Source organism: Moschus berezovskii, chromosome 8 (genome assembly GCF_049115385.1).
Source record: "Moschus berezovskii isolate FMDL1 chromosome 8, NW_MosBer_1.0, whole genome shotgun sequence".
NCBI classification, from domain to species: Eukaryota; Metazoa; Chordata; class Mammalia; order Artiodactyla; family Moschidae; genus Moschus; species Moschus berezovskii.
In genome coordinates, this window is record NC_142467.1 from 77979149 (window position 1) to 77997382 (window position 18234).

The 18234-nt window shown below is 36.0% G+C and overlaps 1 protein-coding gene across 9 annotated transcripts in view; it reads left to right on the forward strand.

Annotated features, from left to right (window-relative positions):
* DMXL1 (Dmx like 1) overlaps nucleotides 1–18234 on the forward strand; it is a 127927-nt gene that overhangs the window by 23358 nt on the left and 86335 nt on the right. For all 9 annotated transcript variants that reach the window (XR_008686557.2, XR_008686558.2, XM_055431337.2 and 6 more), the window contains exons 5-8: nucleotides 3551–3683; nucleotides 11105–11171; nucleotides 12458–12636; nucleotides 16993–17182. Coding sequence is in view for 7 of the 9 variants with exons in the window: in XM_055431337.2 (XP_055287312.2) it covers nucleotides 3551–3683; nucleotides 11105–11171; nucleotides 12458–12636; nucleotides 16993–17182 (569 nt within the window). In the remaining 2 variants the exon portion in view is untranslated. The remainder of the gene's footprint in view (nucleotides 1–3550; nucleotides 3684–11104; nucleotides 11172–12457; nucleotides 12637–16992; nucleotides 17183–18234) is intronic.

An 18234-nucleotide genomic window follows, 5' to 3' on the forward strand; every position in this document is an offset into this window, starting at 1 on the left:
TTCAGTGCCTTTATCATTGTAGGTGCTCAGTTCATATCGAGTGACTGATGAAAGCAATACACAGATAGGAGATGCAGTTATGTATAGTAGATAAAATGACTGAGAAAAAAATCTTAATTTAGAATACAAAGTTCAGAACCTTGCTAAATTGTTTTACAAGATAAAGAGATTACTTCAGATTTTAAAAATTCACAATGTTTTAAAATGTTTTATCTCATGAGGTTGATGCTTGCTAGCTGGCATCTTGCATGTGTATTTTATGCATACAGTGAGAACAGTAAAAATTTAACCTGGATTCAAATTTGGCATTTAGTAAGGCACTTTGTATTTAACTCTACTGTGTATAAGGTTACTCATGTCCAGTTTATGCCTATTGTCCTCATATAATTATTAATGGTGTCATCTTTTATTTTCACAAGTGTTCCTGTTTGGATGATAAATTATATGATTATTCTGTGATAGCACTACAATTTATTGTAATTATTTATTTTGTTAGACAAGGCCTTAGATTCTATTTTATTCAGTAATTTATCTGGGGTCCGTCATATATTAAACTGTCAATAAATGTTTGTATATATGACTGGAAGTTTTGTGATCGTGAGCAGATTACTTAACATATGAAGAATGGTTAACTATGAATGTATTTGATGCTTTCTGTAAAAAGGTATTTTAGTACTTACCTATAAAAAATATTGTTAGCAAGTGAACTGGATATTTGAAGTCTCTTATGAATAACTATAATAAAAACATTTTTTACTTGAAGTGAGTGTTCTTTAGTAATGACTTAGTAGTTGCTTGGAATTTCTGTACCTGTGGTCTGTAAGTACTAATGCTTAAGAAGGTAGTATCAGTATTATTATTGATATTGATGGTATTTTAGTTCCTTTGAAATCATAATTACAGAGTTCTGTTAGAAGATAACTACTTATTTTCTTAACATATCTGCTAGTGACTTGCCAGTAGTTCTTGACAGTTATCTTTTAAATCATGATTTAGTTAAAATTCACAACAAATTTTATTATTTTTCTTTTTATAATCAAAAATTTAAAATTTAGAGGTTTGGTTCAGAAATATTAAGTGAAATATTAGTATTTTAGTTTTGATGAATATACCTTATTAGTATATGTTGGATATAAAGAATATTCTTCAAGTGATGCTAGTAAACTGACTGTAATACCTTTGTATTGCCCCCAGACCCACCATTGCATCTTGCTTAAATCCTAAGATTTACTACTTTAGACTTAATGCTTTTTTATTCCCCCTGCTGTGATAGCCATACCTCTGCTCTTTCTGTTCAAATCAATGTATTATACTATACCCTACCTACTTTTGTTTCATTCTGTAACTAAGGTGAATTATTTTGCATTCTATATTAATTTCTTAATTTGGGGGGATACTTTAATTTCACCCTTAGTTTATGTTAAAGAAAACTTATCAAAATTGAATTCACAGATATTGAGAAGTCAGAGGTAGTGGGTGGAGAAGGGTGGGGTTGGGGAGAGTAGATGAAATAGGTGAAGATTATGAGTTATGAAATAAATCCTGGTATATAATGCATGACATGGTAACTATGCTTAATTCTGTACTGTGTATTTGAACTGTTTCAGAGAAAGAGTAAATCTTAAAAGTTCTCATCACAATAAAAAAAAAATTGTAACCATATGTGTTGATGAATGTTAACTAGACTTACTGTGGTAGTTATTTCACACTATATACAAATATTGGATCGTTATTTTATAACCTGAAAGTAATATGTACTTTGTAATAGTACATGTCAAATATATCTCAGCAAAAAAAGAACAGGTGTATTTGTTGGTAAGCTCAACAGTGGAATAATAACCATATTTAATGGAATGTCTTGTTAGTACTATCTGGGCTGTTTTTATCCATCTATGAGACTTTCTACCTAATTGCTAGTATTTATTGAGCTTCTGCTAAGTGCCTAGCCTGTGCCAGATACATTTTATATATATAATAGCTAATTCTTACAACAACTCTACACAAATTTCTAATTTTATAGGTGAGAAAACTGAGGCTCAGTGGTTGCCCAACTTGACCAAATTCACATAGCTAATTAAGTAGCTTACTTGGCATTTAGACACAGGGATTTCCTATCTAAAGTCAGTGTTTTGCCACAGACTCACTTTTTAAATAAAGTGATCTTTCCAGAGAGATTACAAATCCATAGTCTTCAGTTGCCAAGATGAATGGCTTATTTATTGTCAGCTTTTTGGCCAAAGTTTGTACTTTTTTATTTTCTTTGTTTGACAAAACAATCTTCTCACCAGTTATCCAAGTCATATAGTTGGGATCTATCCTTGAAACCTCTTGTACCTCTCTATTTTTTATTTGGTGTTAAGCCTTGAAAATTTTGTTTTTTTGAAATGGCTTTCAAATCCATGCTTATTACTTTAATATTTAATTCAGATCCTCATGACTTCCCATCTGTATGTTATAGTCATTTGACCAGGTTTCTCAGCATCTTATGTTTTTCCTAATCTTGTCTGTCTCTAGAATTACAGAGAATATTTACCCTTCTTTGTGTACTGGGGTTTTTGAAAGTATGGTGAAAATTATGGGTTATCTCTAGAAAAATACACATAGTATACCTATCGGAGAAGGCAGTGGCACCCCACTCCAGTACTCTTGCCTGGAAAATCCCATGGATGGAGGAGCCTGGTAGGCTGCAGTCCATGGGGTTGCTAAGAGTCGGACACGACTGAGCGACTTCACTTTCACTTTTCACTTTCATGCATTGGAGAAGGAAATGGCAACCCACTCCAGTGTTCTTGCCTGGAGAATCCCAGGGATGGGGGAGCCCGGTTGGTTGCCGTCTACAGGGTCACACAGAATCGGACACAACTGAAGTGATGCAGCATCAGTATACCTATAACTTTTGCATGTATGTTATTGGAGGAGGTTTATATGCCTCTTCACGTCTATCTATTGACACCCTCCTCCCAGCTGAGACAACTTGTTGTAGAATACAGATCAACTCTGCAAACTATCCTTCCATATAAAATCTTTTAACTCCCAGCTGCTTGTAACAAACTAAACTCCTTACAAACCTCAAAAATGCTTCACAATATGATGGCTTTTTTCCCCCAACCTTACTTTTCTTAGGTCTACTATGCGCTTTATCCCTTAACCATGAGGAGATTATGAAACGTTCTCTGGAATATGTTTGAACTCACATGTTTTCATGCTTCTGTTCATAATATTTCTCTACTGGAACGTGAACCCATCATGAAAAAGGACAGTGTCTCATTTGTCATTGTATTGCCAGCACCTGGCACAGTGCCTGTTACAAAGACGATGCTCATTAAATGTTTGTTGAGGGAAAGATTACAAGATCTGTTCCCCTTTCTGTCTAAGCTTCTTCAACAAAGTTAAAATATAGCCTTACTCCCTCATAATCCAAATCTCTTTTTATTTCACTTTTTAAAAAGGTTGTATTCTTTACAGTATTATAGGAAACTCTTGAGCATGTAACTTAAGTCACTAATTAAATACCTATATAATTTTTGGTGCATGATACATATTTTTTCAGGTAATCGTCTTTTAACTGGTTCTAGCTGTTTGCAACTCTGGTCCAATGCTAACTTGGAGAAGCCAGCTGAAGATGAAAATCCAGATAAAACAGATCTTAACTTTGGGGATTGGAGATGCATTTGGCAATGCAAGTAAGCAATTAGTTAGGGGGTTAAACCAATAAACCTATTTTGTATGGTCTTATTATATTATAAGTGCATTTTAGATTGTATAAAAGCATACTATCATAAAAAGTATTGATTTTTTTTTATAATTGTGACATACCTTTTCTTATATATAGAACAGTCACCATTTCCCATGCTCTGCAGATCCTTTTTTTGTAAGTTGTTGAATAAAATGCATAGGAAGAAACAGAAATATGTAAGGCCCAGCTTTCTAAATTATACAAAAGGAAGACAGATACCTTTCATACTTTTGACTGAATTTTCCCATTGTGAAGTATATTTTTCCCAAATTAATCTATATGTTGAATATCACTCTTACCAAAATCTCATTGGAATTTCTACTTGTGAGTGGAGTTCAGATATTAAAAGGACATATATGGCAAGAAAAGTAAAGTTCTTAAAGAAGAAAAGAATGAAGGCATACAGTATAGTAAAACTAATTCTAAAACGTCAACAGATCAAGCCGTTTGTTGTTGATATAGGAATGGATAGATTAGGGTCCAGGGTTAGACCCAAGTACACAGAGATTCAGTATGTAAGGTGGCATTTTACATCAGTAAGGCAACTTGCTAGCTCTGTGGAGGAGAAAGCAAAGTTAGAATCTCTTTCATACTTGGCACCAAAACAAGTTTAAAAGGAAGAAAATGCAATATGTATACAACAAAAAAAATTTAGATGAAAATACCGGTAAATTTTCATATTTTAATATGCCGTGTCTGCTGCAGTCCATGGGGTTGCTGAGAGTCAGACACAACTGAGCGAATTCACTTTCACTTTTCACTTTCATGCATTGGAGAAGGAAATGGCAACGCACTCCAGTATTCTTGCCTGCAGAATCCCAGGAACGGGGGAGCCTGGTGGGCTGCCATCTATGGGGTTGCACAGAGTCGGACACGACTGAAGCAACTTAGCAGCAGCAGCAGCAGCCACGTCTCACTTGAGCGCTTGAAATATGGCTAGACTGAATTGAGATGTCCTAAAAGTATAAAATATACACTGGATTTCAAAACTTTTAAACAAAAGAATGTGAAAGGCTTACTAAGTTTTAGTTGATTACATACTGAAATGTTAATGTTTTTGATATATTGGATTAAGTAAATAATTAATTTCACCTGTTTCGTTTTACATTTTTTAAATGTCACTATTGGGAAATTAAAAACTGTGTATTGGGCTATTAGTTGTCATTTGTGTGCTATCACTATTGGATGAGAAGTGCTATTTTAGAGTTGTGAAAATTTTTCTAAGTATGACACCACATCTAAAAATTAAAAAGAAAGAAAAGGAAAAAATTAATAGTTTTGGGTATCAGTAAAAATCTTTTGTGAAGCAAAAAGACCATAAGAAAAGAAAAAACAAAACTTCATGGGAAATATATGCAATTTTGGGTTCAGTTCAGTCCAGTTCAGTCTCTCAGTCGTGTCCGACTCTTTGTGACCCCATGAATCACAGCACGCCAGGCCTCCCTGTCCATCACCAACTCCTGGAGTTCACTCAAACTCATGTCCATCGAGTTGGTGATGTCATCCAGCCATCTCATTCTCTGTCGTCCCCGTTAATGCCATTTTTAAAAGGAGGTTTTAAAAATTAATTAGAAGGTAGTAGATATTTCAGAAGTAAACAAAAGTGGACAATGAGAAAAATGTTTCTAGAAATTTTTTTGAAGTATTATATGCGAATAATGAGCAGCATATTAAGTTGACTGACCTCACTCAAAAATCATGAAATGTAAAATATCCATAAAGAAAAGAATGAATAATATCTATTACTAGTGAGTGAGTAGAGAAAAGATACTGTAATATATACTGTTAATGAGAGCATAAAATTAGTATCATGCTTTATGGAAGTATGAATCAGTAGGCTTAATTTTTCTTATGTTCTTTAGATAGCAAGTCCAAATTTCTTTCATTCATTCCAACAAATATTTGTTGAGTGCTTATCACATTCCAGGCAGTGGTAAAAGTGCTTAGAATATAGCCATGAACGGATGGGTGGAGATAGACAATATAGCAGTAAATCAGTATGACAGGATGTAAGGAAGGGCATTCTTCCTGAGTCAATTTTATGTGACGCAGTTGTTTAGTTGCTAAGTTGTGTCCATCTCTTCTTGAGACCCCATGAACTGTAGCCCACTAGGCTCCTCTGTATATGGTATTTCCAAGGCAGGAATACTGGAGTGGGTTGTAATTTCCTTCTCCAGGGGATCTTCCCAACCCAGTATCTTCTCCTGAAGTGGCAGGGGGATTCTTCACCACTGAGCCACCTATCAGATACCAAAGTCAGAGTAAGGCAGATTTCCTATATGTACAATTTACAAAGATTTCAAAGGAGCTAGTTCTATGTTTTTTTGCACCCCATAGTCAGGTCATGGGTATTAAAAAGGGTTTAAATATAGAGAGGAAATAAGATTTTGCAAAAAAGATAATTCTTTTAAAAGAGCTGTGGCTTTGCTTTTGAGTCTTTCATATAAGATTGCAGGGAGAGAAGAACAAAGAAGTGCTGTAGTGCAGTCACTGCAAATCTGGTAAGGGACTTCTTGGGTTGAACTGAGAATTTGAGATGTATTTCATACATTTGGAAGAGGGAGAGAATCTTAAGTTAAAAAACAGTTATACAGAGTCCTAGTAGCTTGGACTAGACATACTCCTTTATTTGAAGTGGTTTATTATTTAAGTAAACATTTACGCCTTGGACTGTAAACTATGCAAGTTTTATTCTAGGATCAACTGAAGATTGATCCTAGGAAGAAATGGAGTAGCCATCAGGGTCAACAAAAGAGTCTGAAATGCAGTCTCAAAAATGACAGAATGATCTCTGTTTGTTTCCAAGGCAAACCATTCAATATCACAGTAATCCAAGTCTATGCCCCAACCAGTAATGCTGAAGAAGCTAAAGTTGAATGGTTCTATGAAGACCTACAAGACCTTTTAGAACTAACACCCAAAAAAGATGTCCTTTTCATTATAGGGGACAGGAATGCAAAAGTAGGAAGTTAAGAAACCTGTAGTAACAGGCAAATTTGGCCTTGGAGTACAGAAGGAAGCAAGGCAAAGGCTAATAGAGAGAACGCACTGTCATTGCAAACACCGTCTTCCAAAAGCACAAGAGAAGACTCTACACATGGACATCTCCAGATGGCCAACACCGAAATCAGATTGATTATATTCTTTGCAGCCAAAGATGGAGAAGCTCTATACAGTCAGTAAAAACAAGACCGGGAGCTGACTGTGGCTCAGACCATGAACTCCTTATTGACAAATTCAGACTTAAAGAAAGTGGGGAAACCACTAGACCATTCAAGTATGACCTAAATCAAATCCCTTATGATTATACAGTGGAAGTGATTAATAGATTTAAGGGACTAGATCTGATAGACAGAGTGTCTGATGAACTATGGACGGAGGTTCGTGACATTGTATAGGAGACAGGGATCAAGACCATCCCCAAGAAAAAGAAATACAAAAAAGCAAAATGGCTCTCTGAGGAGGCCTTACAAAGTAGCTGTGAAAGGAAGAGAAGCAAAAGGCAAAGGAGAAAAGGATAGATATATCCATTTTAATGCAGAGTTCCAAAGAATAGCAAGGAGAGATAAGAAAGCCTTCCTCAGCAATCAATGCAAAGAAGTAGAGGAAAGCAACAGAATGGGAAACACTAGATATCTCTTCAAGAAAATTAGAGATACCAAGGGGACATTTCATGCAGATATGGGCTCAATAAAGAACAGAAATGGTATGGACCTAACAGAAGCAGAAGATATTAAGAAGAGGTGGCAAGAATACACAGAAGAACTATACAAAAAAGATCTTCATGACCCAGATAATCACGATGATGTGATCACTCACCTAGAGCCAGACATCCTGGAATGTGAAGTCAAGTGGGCCTTAGGAAGCATCACTATGAACTAAGCTAGTGGAGGTGATAGAATTCCAGTTGAGCTATTTCAAATCCTGAAAGGTGATGCTGTGAAAGTGCTACACGCAGTATGCCAGCAAATCTGGAAAACTCAGCAGTGGCCACAGGACTGGAAAAGGTCAGTTTTCATTCCAATCCCAAAGAAAGACAATGCCAAAGAATGCTCAAACTACCGCACAATTGCACTCATCTCACACGCTAGTAAGGTAATGCTCAAAATTCTCCAAGCCAGGCTTCAGCAATACGTGAACTGTGAAATTCCAGATGTTCAAGCTGGTTTTAGAAAAGGCAAAGGAACCAGAGATCAAATTGCCAACATCTGCTGGATCATCGAAAAAGCAAGAGAGTTCCAGAAAAACATCTACTTCTGCCTTATTGACTATGACAAAGCCTTTAAAGACTGTGTGGATCACAACAAACTGTGGAAAATTCTGAAAGAGTTGGGAATACCAGACCTCCTGACCTGCCTCTTCAGAAACCTGTATACAGGTCAGGAAACAACAGTTAGAACTGGACATGGAACAACAGACTGGTTCCAAATAAGAAAAGGAGTACGTCAAGGCTGTATATTGTCGCCCTGCTTTTTTAACTTATATGCAGAGTACATCGTGAGAAACACTGGGCTGAAAGAAGTACAAGCTGGAATCAAGATTGCCAGGAGAAATATCAATAACCTCATATACGCAGATGACACCACCCTTATGGCAGAAAGTGAAGAAGAACTAAAGAGGCTACTGATGGAAGTGAAAGAGTAGAGTGAAAAAGTTAGCTTAAAGCTCAACATTCAGAAAACTAAGATCATGGCATCTGGTCCCATCACTTCATGGCAAATAGATGGGAAACAGTGGCTGAGTTTATTTTTTGGGACTCCACAATCACCACAGATGGTGACTGCAGCCATGAAATTAAAAGACGCTTATCCTTGGAAGCAAAGTTATGAGCAACCTAGACAGCATATCAAAAAGCAGAGACATTACTTTTTCAGCAAAGGTCGGTCTAGTCAAGGCTGTAGTTTTTCCCGTAGTCATGTATGGATATGAGAGTTGGACTATTAAGAAAGCTGAGCGCTGAAGATGTTTTTGAACTGTGGTGTTAGAGAAGACTCTTGAGAGTCCCTTGAACTGCAAGGAGATCCAACCAGTCCATCCTAAATGAGATCAGTCTTGGGTGTTCATTGGAAGGACTGATGTTGAAGCTGAAACTCCAATAGTTTGGCCACCTCATGCGAAGAGCTGATTCATTTGAAAAGACCCTGATGCTGGGAAAGATCGAGGGCAGGAGGAGAAGAGGACGACAGAGGTTGAGATGGTTGGATGACATCACTGACTCAATGGACATGAGTTTGGGTAAACTCCAGGAGTTGGTAATGGACAGGGAGGCCTGGCGTGCTGCAGTTCATGGCATTGCGAAGAGTTGGACATGACTGAGCAACTGAACTGAACAACTGAAGATTACACTAACTGGAATACATTTAAAAGTTGAGCTTGATTATAGTTCATTTGTGGTGCATTTAAAACTCTGCTTACACGTGTTAGACGAAGACTAGTAGGTATGATAGAAAATAAGTAGGATGGGGGAAGAGGAGTAGAGGTGACGCTGAGTATAGATATAAAGGAATTAAGTTATGTGTGCATATCTTTTGGAGGAGGGAACTAGTGCAAGACCCTGAGGTAAAACTGTGTGTCACCTTATGGCTGGAGGAAAGTGAACATTGTGAGGAGTAATGGGGAAATGATCAGAGTCAGGAGGCAGCTGATAGGTTATTGTGGGGCTTTTGCATTTCAATTTTGAGTGAGTTGGGAAACTGTTGAGGGTTTTGAGCAGAGCTTGAAATCTGATTCCCTTTTTAAAGAATTGCTTTAGATACTGCTTTAAGAAAAGACTGTAGAGGCAACACAGTCACAATCATGAAGACCAGGCATTTTTTAAAAACTTTTTATTTTTTATTGGGGTATAGCTGATTAACAAACAATGTTATGATAGTTTCAGGTGAACAGTGAAGGGACTCAGCCATACAAATACATGTATCCATTCTCTCCCAAACTCTGCTCCCATTCAGGCTGCCGCACAACATTGAGCACAGTTCCATGTGCCATATAGTAGGTTCTTGTTGGTTATCCATTTTAAATATAGCAGTGTAAGACCAAGCACTTTTAATTATTTGTTTTAAAGATATCTTTAAGAGTAACCAGATACATAAAAATGTGTGTTCAAAACTGTTCACTGTACCACTTAATGTTCAGTTCACTTCAGTCACTCAGTCGTGTCCGACTCTTTGCAACCTCATGAACCCCAGGACACCAGGCCTCCCTGTCTATCACCAATTGCTGGAGTCCCCCCAAACCCATGCCCGTTGAGTCGGTGATGCCATCCAATCATTTTATCCTCTGTCGTCCCCTTCTCCTGCCCTCAATCTTTCCCAGCATCAGGGTCTTTTCAAATGAGTCAACTCTTCGCATCAGGTGGCCAAAGTATTGGAGTTTCAAAGTATTGGAACTTAATGTTCATGAAATGTTTTAAAATAAATATTGCAGAGCAAACTGTAAATATGACATCAGATTCCCCACAACCTCCCACAGAAAGTAGATGGAGAGGTAGAGTGGAAAGAGATCTGGAAGTCAATATATTCACATGTTACTAGTGATTTTGTATGGAAATGGGTGTTGTGGTTTTGGTGAAGCTATAGATGATTTTATTTTCCTCTTTTCACCCATTTATATTATTATTTTCTGTTATGTATTTATAATAATTAAAATCAAGGTAAAAAAGTTTTTTTTAATTTGAAATTGAACTGTGACGGAATTCCACTTTGGCTTGCTTTACAAATAAGTTTAGTGTGACTTGGTCTAAGCATAAACTTGTGTAAAGAAAAGGAAAGCAATGATAGTGAGAAATGAGATCAGTATTTCCTGAAAGGCAGAAGGGAAGGTGATGAGGGAAATGAGCTGAAACTCCTTGGAGAAGGAAAGACAAGTATGCACCAAGTATGTTGGTGAAATTGGAAGGCCGAGTCCATAATGGAAGTCTCTCATTAACACACACATAATCTTCAACTGTGCAAATGCTGCCTTAAGGCAGAATTCATTATAAAATACTGATTTATTTTTCTTGTAAATGTATGTTGGAATGTAAGTATCCATAGCTCCAAAAATTAGATTTCCAGGTTAAAAAGTGAATCCTTTCTTTTTCATATTCTAAAGGAATGAAACCTATGACTCTTCTGTCTTAAGCTTTAAAGAATGACAAGTCATTCCTTATATGCTTCTTATGCATAGATATTTTTATATTGAAAATAATTTTTATATTTAATATTAAATTTTCTATTTCTAATTTATATTATGAGATATACTTAAAAGTGAGTGTCAAACTTATGTTATCATATTTTGTATTTGAAGCAGATTACTGAATATAGTTTAGAGAAGTTGCATTCTCTCATTTAATTTTCCTTGAAAATTATGCCCTGTCTATTTAATTTACAGAACTGCTTCCCAGGTTCATTTAATGAAATTTTCACCAGATGGAGAATTTTTTGCCACTGCTGGGAAGGTAATTTGTGAAAATACTATTATCAAGTTGTGTTTATGGTGTATTTTGTAATTTAAAAAAAATTTAACTTGCTTCATTATTTAAGTTGCAAACATTTTCTGTTAAATATGTTAAATAGCAAAAATTGGCTAAATATTATTATGTTAAAGGGCAATATGATATAATTGAAACAGCTTAGATCAAATGTAGATCTGGGTATAAATTTGCCATTTACCAACTTTTTGATTTTGAGTAAGTAGTTAATCACTTTGAGCCTTGGTTTCCTCATGTATAAACTAAGGATGATAATACCTACCTCATAGGTCATGAATCATTGGGTTAGTTTAGACAGTGATATGTAAAGTGGCACAGTGTCTTGGATATAGTATATTGTCAGCAATAAACTATAACTGTTAGTTATGTTATCTTCTCGCTGACAGCTATATTAGACTGTATTTATAGTAAAAGAATTTACAGACTTTGTCGAAGGATATTTGTAACTTTTCTTTGTTATTACCTATTTATTTCAGAATAGTGAATTCCCTTAAATTTTCATTCTTTTAGATCATTGCTTCACAGAGCACTTTAAATAAAACTAATAGTCTGAAGTTATTGTTCCCATGACTCAAATCTGCAGACGAAGAATATGAGATATGTCTTAAATTTTTGGTGAGGTATTTTCTCCTAAATTTTTTATAGGAGAAAACTAGGGCTCTTTAATCTGATTAACTTTAGTCATTGTCAGGAATGTAATTAGTAGCTTAAGCGCAGAACCTGATACATGCTAATCTCTCATTCTTGCTTTCCTTTCCAGATTAGGAGATGCAATTTTGATTGTGCTTAGAATATTTCATATAGTGTTAGTTGCTAACTAGTTATTATCATTTTCTTAGAACATTCATATGACAATCTATAAAAAATGTTGTTTTATAAAATTAGCAGTATTTTGAAGTCTACTAATGGTAATGGTCTCTTATTTAATATTTGGCTAAGTGAGAAAATGAATCCTTCATCTTTAGGTCTTTCCTAAATGACTTTATTTTCCATATCAAATAGTAGCTAGCATTTTCCTTGAACCAACCTTTGCAAAATACACACGTTCACATACCTTAATACTCAAAGAACAGTTAAGGAATGCTGGTTAGAAAAGTATCAGAATCAGAGATTTTCTTAATTTTTCCATGCCCAACCCCTCCTTACATCCCTATGTTCCTTTAATTGGGAAGAAAAATCTTACCTTTGGTATTTGATTTAACCTTTAATTCTGATCTGGATGTTTTTCTGTTTCTGTTTTTCCACCCTCTTAGGATGACTGTCTTTTAAAGGTATGGTATAATGTAGAAAACTGGCGGACATCTGTTACCTCTCCAGATAAAAATTCAGAAAAACAATCTGAAGGAGAAACTGACTTTTCTTTTGTATATCTGGCCCATCCTCGAGCTGTAAATGGATTTTCCTGGCGTAAAACAAGCAAATATATGCCTAGGTCAGTGGATTAGTCATTTTTCCCATGTATTAAGAGAACGTCATCTTTGTGACTGACTGCTTTTCTCATTTTGAGAATCCATTGCTATAGGGTTTTTGCCCATGAAGACTCAAGTAGTACTAGATAGCTCCTGAACTGCAAGCCTCTGGCTATGAGTTAACTATATATGATACTTAAGAGGAAAGCCATGTGAAAGGATAATTTACCTCTAGTTCAGATATCTTAAAGTGAGAAAATTGTGCATCTTTTTCTTTCAATTCTTTCATCTTTAATCATTATCCAAATTTCTATTTGCATCAACTTTTTCACATTTCACTCTCTTTATCTTGTCCCTTTCTATGTGTATCCACTGTGTTTTTTTTTTTTTGTAACTAAAAAACAAGCTTAATTGAGAGTGTATACAATGAGACCTCAAATATTTCTTTAACTGCCTGCAGTTGAGGAAAAGTACATGGGCTAATAGATTATGATGTCCTAAGTATAGGTATTAATTTAACCTACACATGCATGCACAAACGAACCTGTTAGTACTTAGTTTCCTGTAGTGTTTGCCAGACTTGATAGCCCGTTGACTTTTTGCATATACTTAGTAAGTTTCAGATTGGAGAAGGAAATGGCAACCCACTCCAGTGTTCTTGCCTGGAGAATCCCAGGGATGGGGGAGCCTGGTGGGCTGCCGTCTATGGGGTCGCACAGAGTTGGACACGACTGAAGTGACTTAGCAGCGGCAGCAGCAGCAGCAGTAAGTTACAGAGGTATTACTTAATTATAGGTAGAAATCCCTTTTTGTTCCACATGCCATCTTCAGTTTGGCCACACTGTGGATCAATACAGTTTTTCCCTTATCTTTTTGTCATCTGAGGATGTCTTAAGCTGATCCGTTATAGCACACTTAGATCATTTGTTAACTTTAATTTTGCTCTTCTGAGCCAGCAGAGTAAACCTAGATTTTTAAAAAATATATTTCATATTAAATGTTCTTTTTAGAGTGGTTTAAGGTTTATAGAAAAGTTGAGGGGAGGGTTCAGAGATTTTTCCATATAACCTTTTTTCCCACATATGCACAACCACCTGCTTTATCAACATACTCCACCAGAGTGGTACATTTGTTACAGTTGATTACATCAACACATTATTATCACCTAAAGTCCATAATTTACATGGTGATTCACTCTTGGTGTTGTAAATTCTGTGGATTTGGACACAGATCCTCATATAATGTATGTATAACAGCATGCATACATTATTGTTATACCTAGATATTTTGAACAATTTTGTAGTGCGATAGTTACCATTCTTCTTACCTCTCTCCTCCAGTCTAACAAAGCATAGAGGTAGGACACTCTTGGTACATGGATGGTTCTTCTGTTAGAAGTGTGTTTCACAGTTGTGAGCTAAAGGAGAGTGGTGTGGACAATCTATATTGTTAGCAGAAGCCCCCTCAGTCCACCTTCGCTTTGAGAACTATTACTTTAGTACTTGTGAGACCATTGCCCACACGTGTAAATATGTGTCTAGAATAGAATGAGCCATTATGTGTGTGTGCTCAGTTGTGTCTGACTCTTTGCGACTCCATGGACTGTATCCCACTAGGCTCCTCTATCTATAGAATTTTCAGGCAAGAATACTGGAGTGGGTTGCCATTTCTTTTTCCAGGACATCTTCCCAACCCCAGGATTGAACCCGTGTCTCCTGCACTGCAGGTGTATTCTTTACTGCTGAGTCACTGGGGAAGCCCTGAGCTTTGACATACATAAAGCAAAAATAGCTGTCTTCACAAACTGTTAACCTTTTAGAACTATCAGAAGTTTACATTATTCTGAAGGTTGAGTTCTTACGATATTCCAAGTATTTTTACATGCAGCTAATTAGAGCACCAGAATACTAAAAAAGAGAATTATCAAATATTGTATATTTTGAGAGAGGACAGTCACATCTGCTTCTGATACAGTTCACTCACTGTTGGCAAAAGTGATCATGGCGGAGGCAGAGGCAGGTACCTTAAACTGGGGCATTAAGAATACTTGATGACAGCAAAAAATGTATTAATTTTTCCCCCTACTTATTTTATCTCTTTTATCAACTAAATTCTACAGCATAAGGAACTGTGGGATAGAACAAGACTTTTCTGTTAGTTGTGGCGTCTTGGCAAGGTTTCCAGAATTTCACTTTCGGAGCTATTAAAAAACCAACTGTTTTCATATTTGTTTCACCAGCTGCCTGCAGATTTATAGTAGGAAGGCTGGCCCTTTCTCATGAGCGTGAAAGAGATCCCATCAAAGACCGTTGTCCTTTCTGATATAATATCTTAAAATTAAGATGTTCAACCAAATGATGATACTTCACACAAAGTGTCTGCTAGCTTGAGAGGAAAAATGGGGACGTGCTTGTAATGAGCATATACAGGCACTTCCCTGTTAATTAAAAATGATGAATGTAGGACAGCTTGGGAGGTTTGGTTATTTTCCCCACAAAACTTTCAGAAGTTGGTTTTACATAACTAGTTTTAGAACCATCTTAGCCTGTTGTTGCCTCAAGATAGGACAGCTATTGCAGGCACTTACCCATCATACCATTGCCCTGTATAAGGTCATTCATCTATATATATAATTTTTGGGTAGAGGGGGAGGGCTGTACCTGAATATGATGTCCTTATTGAAGAGAGAATAAGATATCTTGATGAAAAAGTGAGAAAGGGAGATATGGCCTGAGCAATACCTCAGATACATCAGGATATTTCTTTTATGCCATGCTTATATTACCAGCCAGCTATTTACACTGTTTGTAAAGGTTTGGTGTTCTGAAGAGCATTATCTGCGGTCGAAACTGTGTCCATGCTTCTGAATTGTGCACCTTTCTAGCTTGCTTTGTTGGTCTTGTCTAAGTTCATATGCCTCTCCTGATTGCTGTCTGTTCTACTCTTTAGTCTGCTATCTTCTGCTCTTTCTTTGTAAGCCTCCCATTCTGCCATTTATTGATGGGGCACTATGAACCTTGCACTTTCCATGTTGCCTTTTTGTATGTTCTTCTGTTTCTGTTACATTTGATATTATTGCTGCTGCCTGTGTGTATGTAAATGTACTAGAGAGAAACAGAGCGGAGGAGAGCAGGAAAAGGTCAGAAGGAGACAGAAAAAAGGGGAAGAAAATTGAGGGAAAAAGAGGAGGGAGAGGCCTAAGGATGGGAAAAGGAAGGAGAAACAGAGGGTTTGGAAAGGTAAGGGGAGGCTCTAGGAGGAGGGTACCAATGAGAGGTAGGAGAGGTGGAAAGGGAGGGTGGTTTGGAGAGGCTAAGAAGCAGAGAATTGTAGGAGGAGGCAGAGGCAGGGAAGCCCAGAGAGTGGATGGAAATGGGAAAGAAGTAGGGGAGTAGACATAGAAGGGGAGGGGCAGGGAGGGAGGTGTAAGAACAGGGGAGGAATCTGAAGGAGAGAGCTACCAAGACAGAATGTGTTGTTCTCCCTGGTCTTCCCCTTTGCTTTTTTTTTTAAAATCAGATAGGTATGTTTTTAAAAGTGACTACTATAGAATATTTTAATTTTTTTTTCTTTAACTTGTCGAGTTACTTCATAGAAACCTTCTACTGGTTTTTCTTTTTTAATCAGTTAGATATGTTTGAATAAATGTCTATTATAGGATATTGCAACTTTGAAAAAACAATTTGCTGAATTATCAAAGACTGTCAGTCAATAGAAAGGTAGTCTTTATTAATAGAATTCCAGCTTTTGAGCTCTTGATGCGTATGGGATTTATTAACATATATGTAATTGTTTTGTTATTATTTTGTGGGGTGGCAAGACAGTAAACTCATTGAAAGTCAAAAATGACTAAGGAAGGAGATGGCTAATTCTTAACAAATTTTTCTGTTCTTGCACTTGACTGCTTTTGGCATATGTTAGGCAAAGACACAGTAAGTGTGCTAGTTACTATAGCTTGTTAGTGACAAGTATGCATATACCTTTACAGGAAGTAAAAATGAAGCATTGTGAAATAATTTAAATAACTATCCACTGAATAAATCAGAAAGTCTGAATAGATGTCAGGTTTTTTCCTTGTTATTAACTGAGGGAGTATGATATGATCTCAGTTTTTGTTCTTTAGGTGTAAGAATCTTGGATTACTGAAACAGGAACTACTGAGTTCTAGGCAGAAAAGAAATGGATTAGCAAGCGTTTGCAGTGATGAAATCAAATACCCAACTCAGTTTTAATGGTTTTGACTATGTTGCATAAATGTATATTGACATTTTTTTCACTGATACCTTAGTTGTGTACATTTAAATAATTATAGAAACATTGTGGAATATGATACTGTGGGAAATTTATGTTTTTGCTTCTAAAATCCTTTTATTCCTTAGGGCTTCTGTATGTAATGTACTATTGACTTGCTGCAAAGATAACATATGTCGTCTTTGGGTAGAGACATTTTTACCAAATGATTGTTTGCTCTATGGAGGTGACTGTAACCACTGGACTGAACCAATTAACTTAACAAATAACATCAAGAGAAACGTTTCCAGTAAAGAACGAGTTCAAAATGCTTCAGATGTAAGTGTTTTTGTTTAGATGTTTTTCCTATATGTTTTAATATCTTTTGTACAAGGCCTTTTTGTAACATTCATCTTAATATTCAAAATCATGGATAGTTATGAAAAAAATATATGTCTTAGGAAATCAGTTCTCCGAAAATTTCCAGTATTTTTTTTTTTTTGTCTAGCATGAAACTGCCTATAATTACAAAGTTAACCTTAGATTAACTGGTGATATCAAAAGGATGATCATAGTTAGCTGAAATAACAAAGTAAATTAAGATCTGAGAATGCAAAGATTTGACTGTAAAAATAATTTATTATTTTTCTTTCTTTAGGGCTTGGGGTGTTTGTCCTGTCATGATTACAGGAATGATTAGTTTATCAGATTGTGTTCTACGTTTGTTATCGTTCAAACCTCCAAGAACTTGAATTACTATAGTATGGCAAAACTAAAGTCAGTTTTTGATGTTGGGCTAATTAAACATAGACTAGTAACATGGATTCTTGAAAATAAGAAAGTGACCTAAAAATGATTTATCTTTGAATGTTTTATATGGCTATGGAAATACTGTTTCTCAAATTAAGATCATATTGCTAGTGGCATAGAATATAATTAAGTGTGTATTGTATAGAGATTCAACCACTGAGACTCAGCCAATGGTTATGTATAATAGTAGTTGAAAGAAGTCCTTGACTAGGAATCACTTTCAGGTGATGTTGTGTTCTGTATAAAGTATTGTATCATAGGAAAGATGAGAATAGCAATATTTGCTTTGTCTGCCTTATGGATCAAATGAGGTGATCTCAGAGAAAGTGCTTTGTAAACGATGAAATATCATCCTAACGAATGGTGGTAATATTATTCAGTGCTTTGTGGTCATAGGGAGTAACCTGTGGATACAAAGAGAACCGTATAAATAGTAGGGACATCATTTTACCACAGATGCATGGTAAACTTTTTTTAAAATTAAGAAAATATTAAATCAAAATTTAACATATTGTGTGACAGTTTAAAGAAGAGTTGGGCAGTTAAAAGTTCCAAGCTTATTTCAGGGTTTCACATTTGTT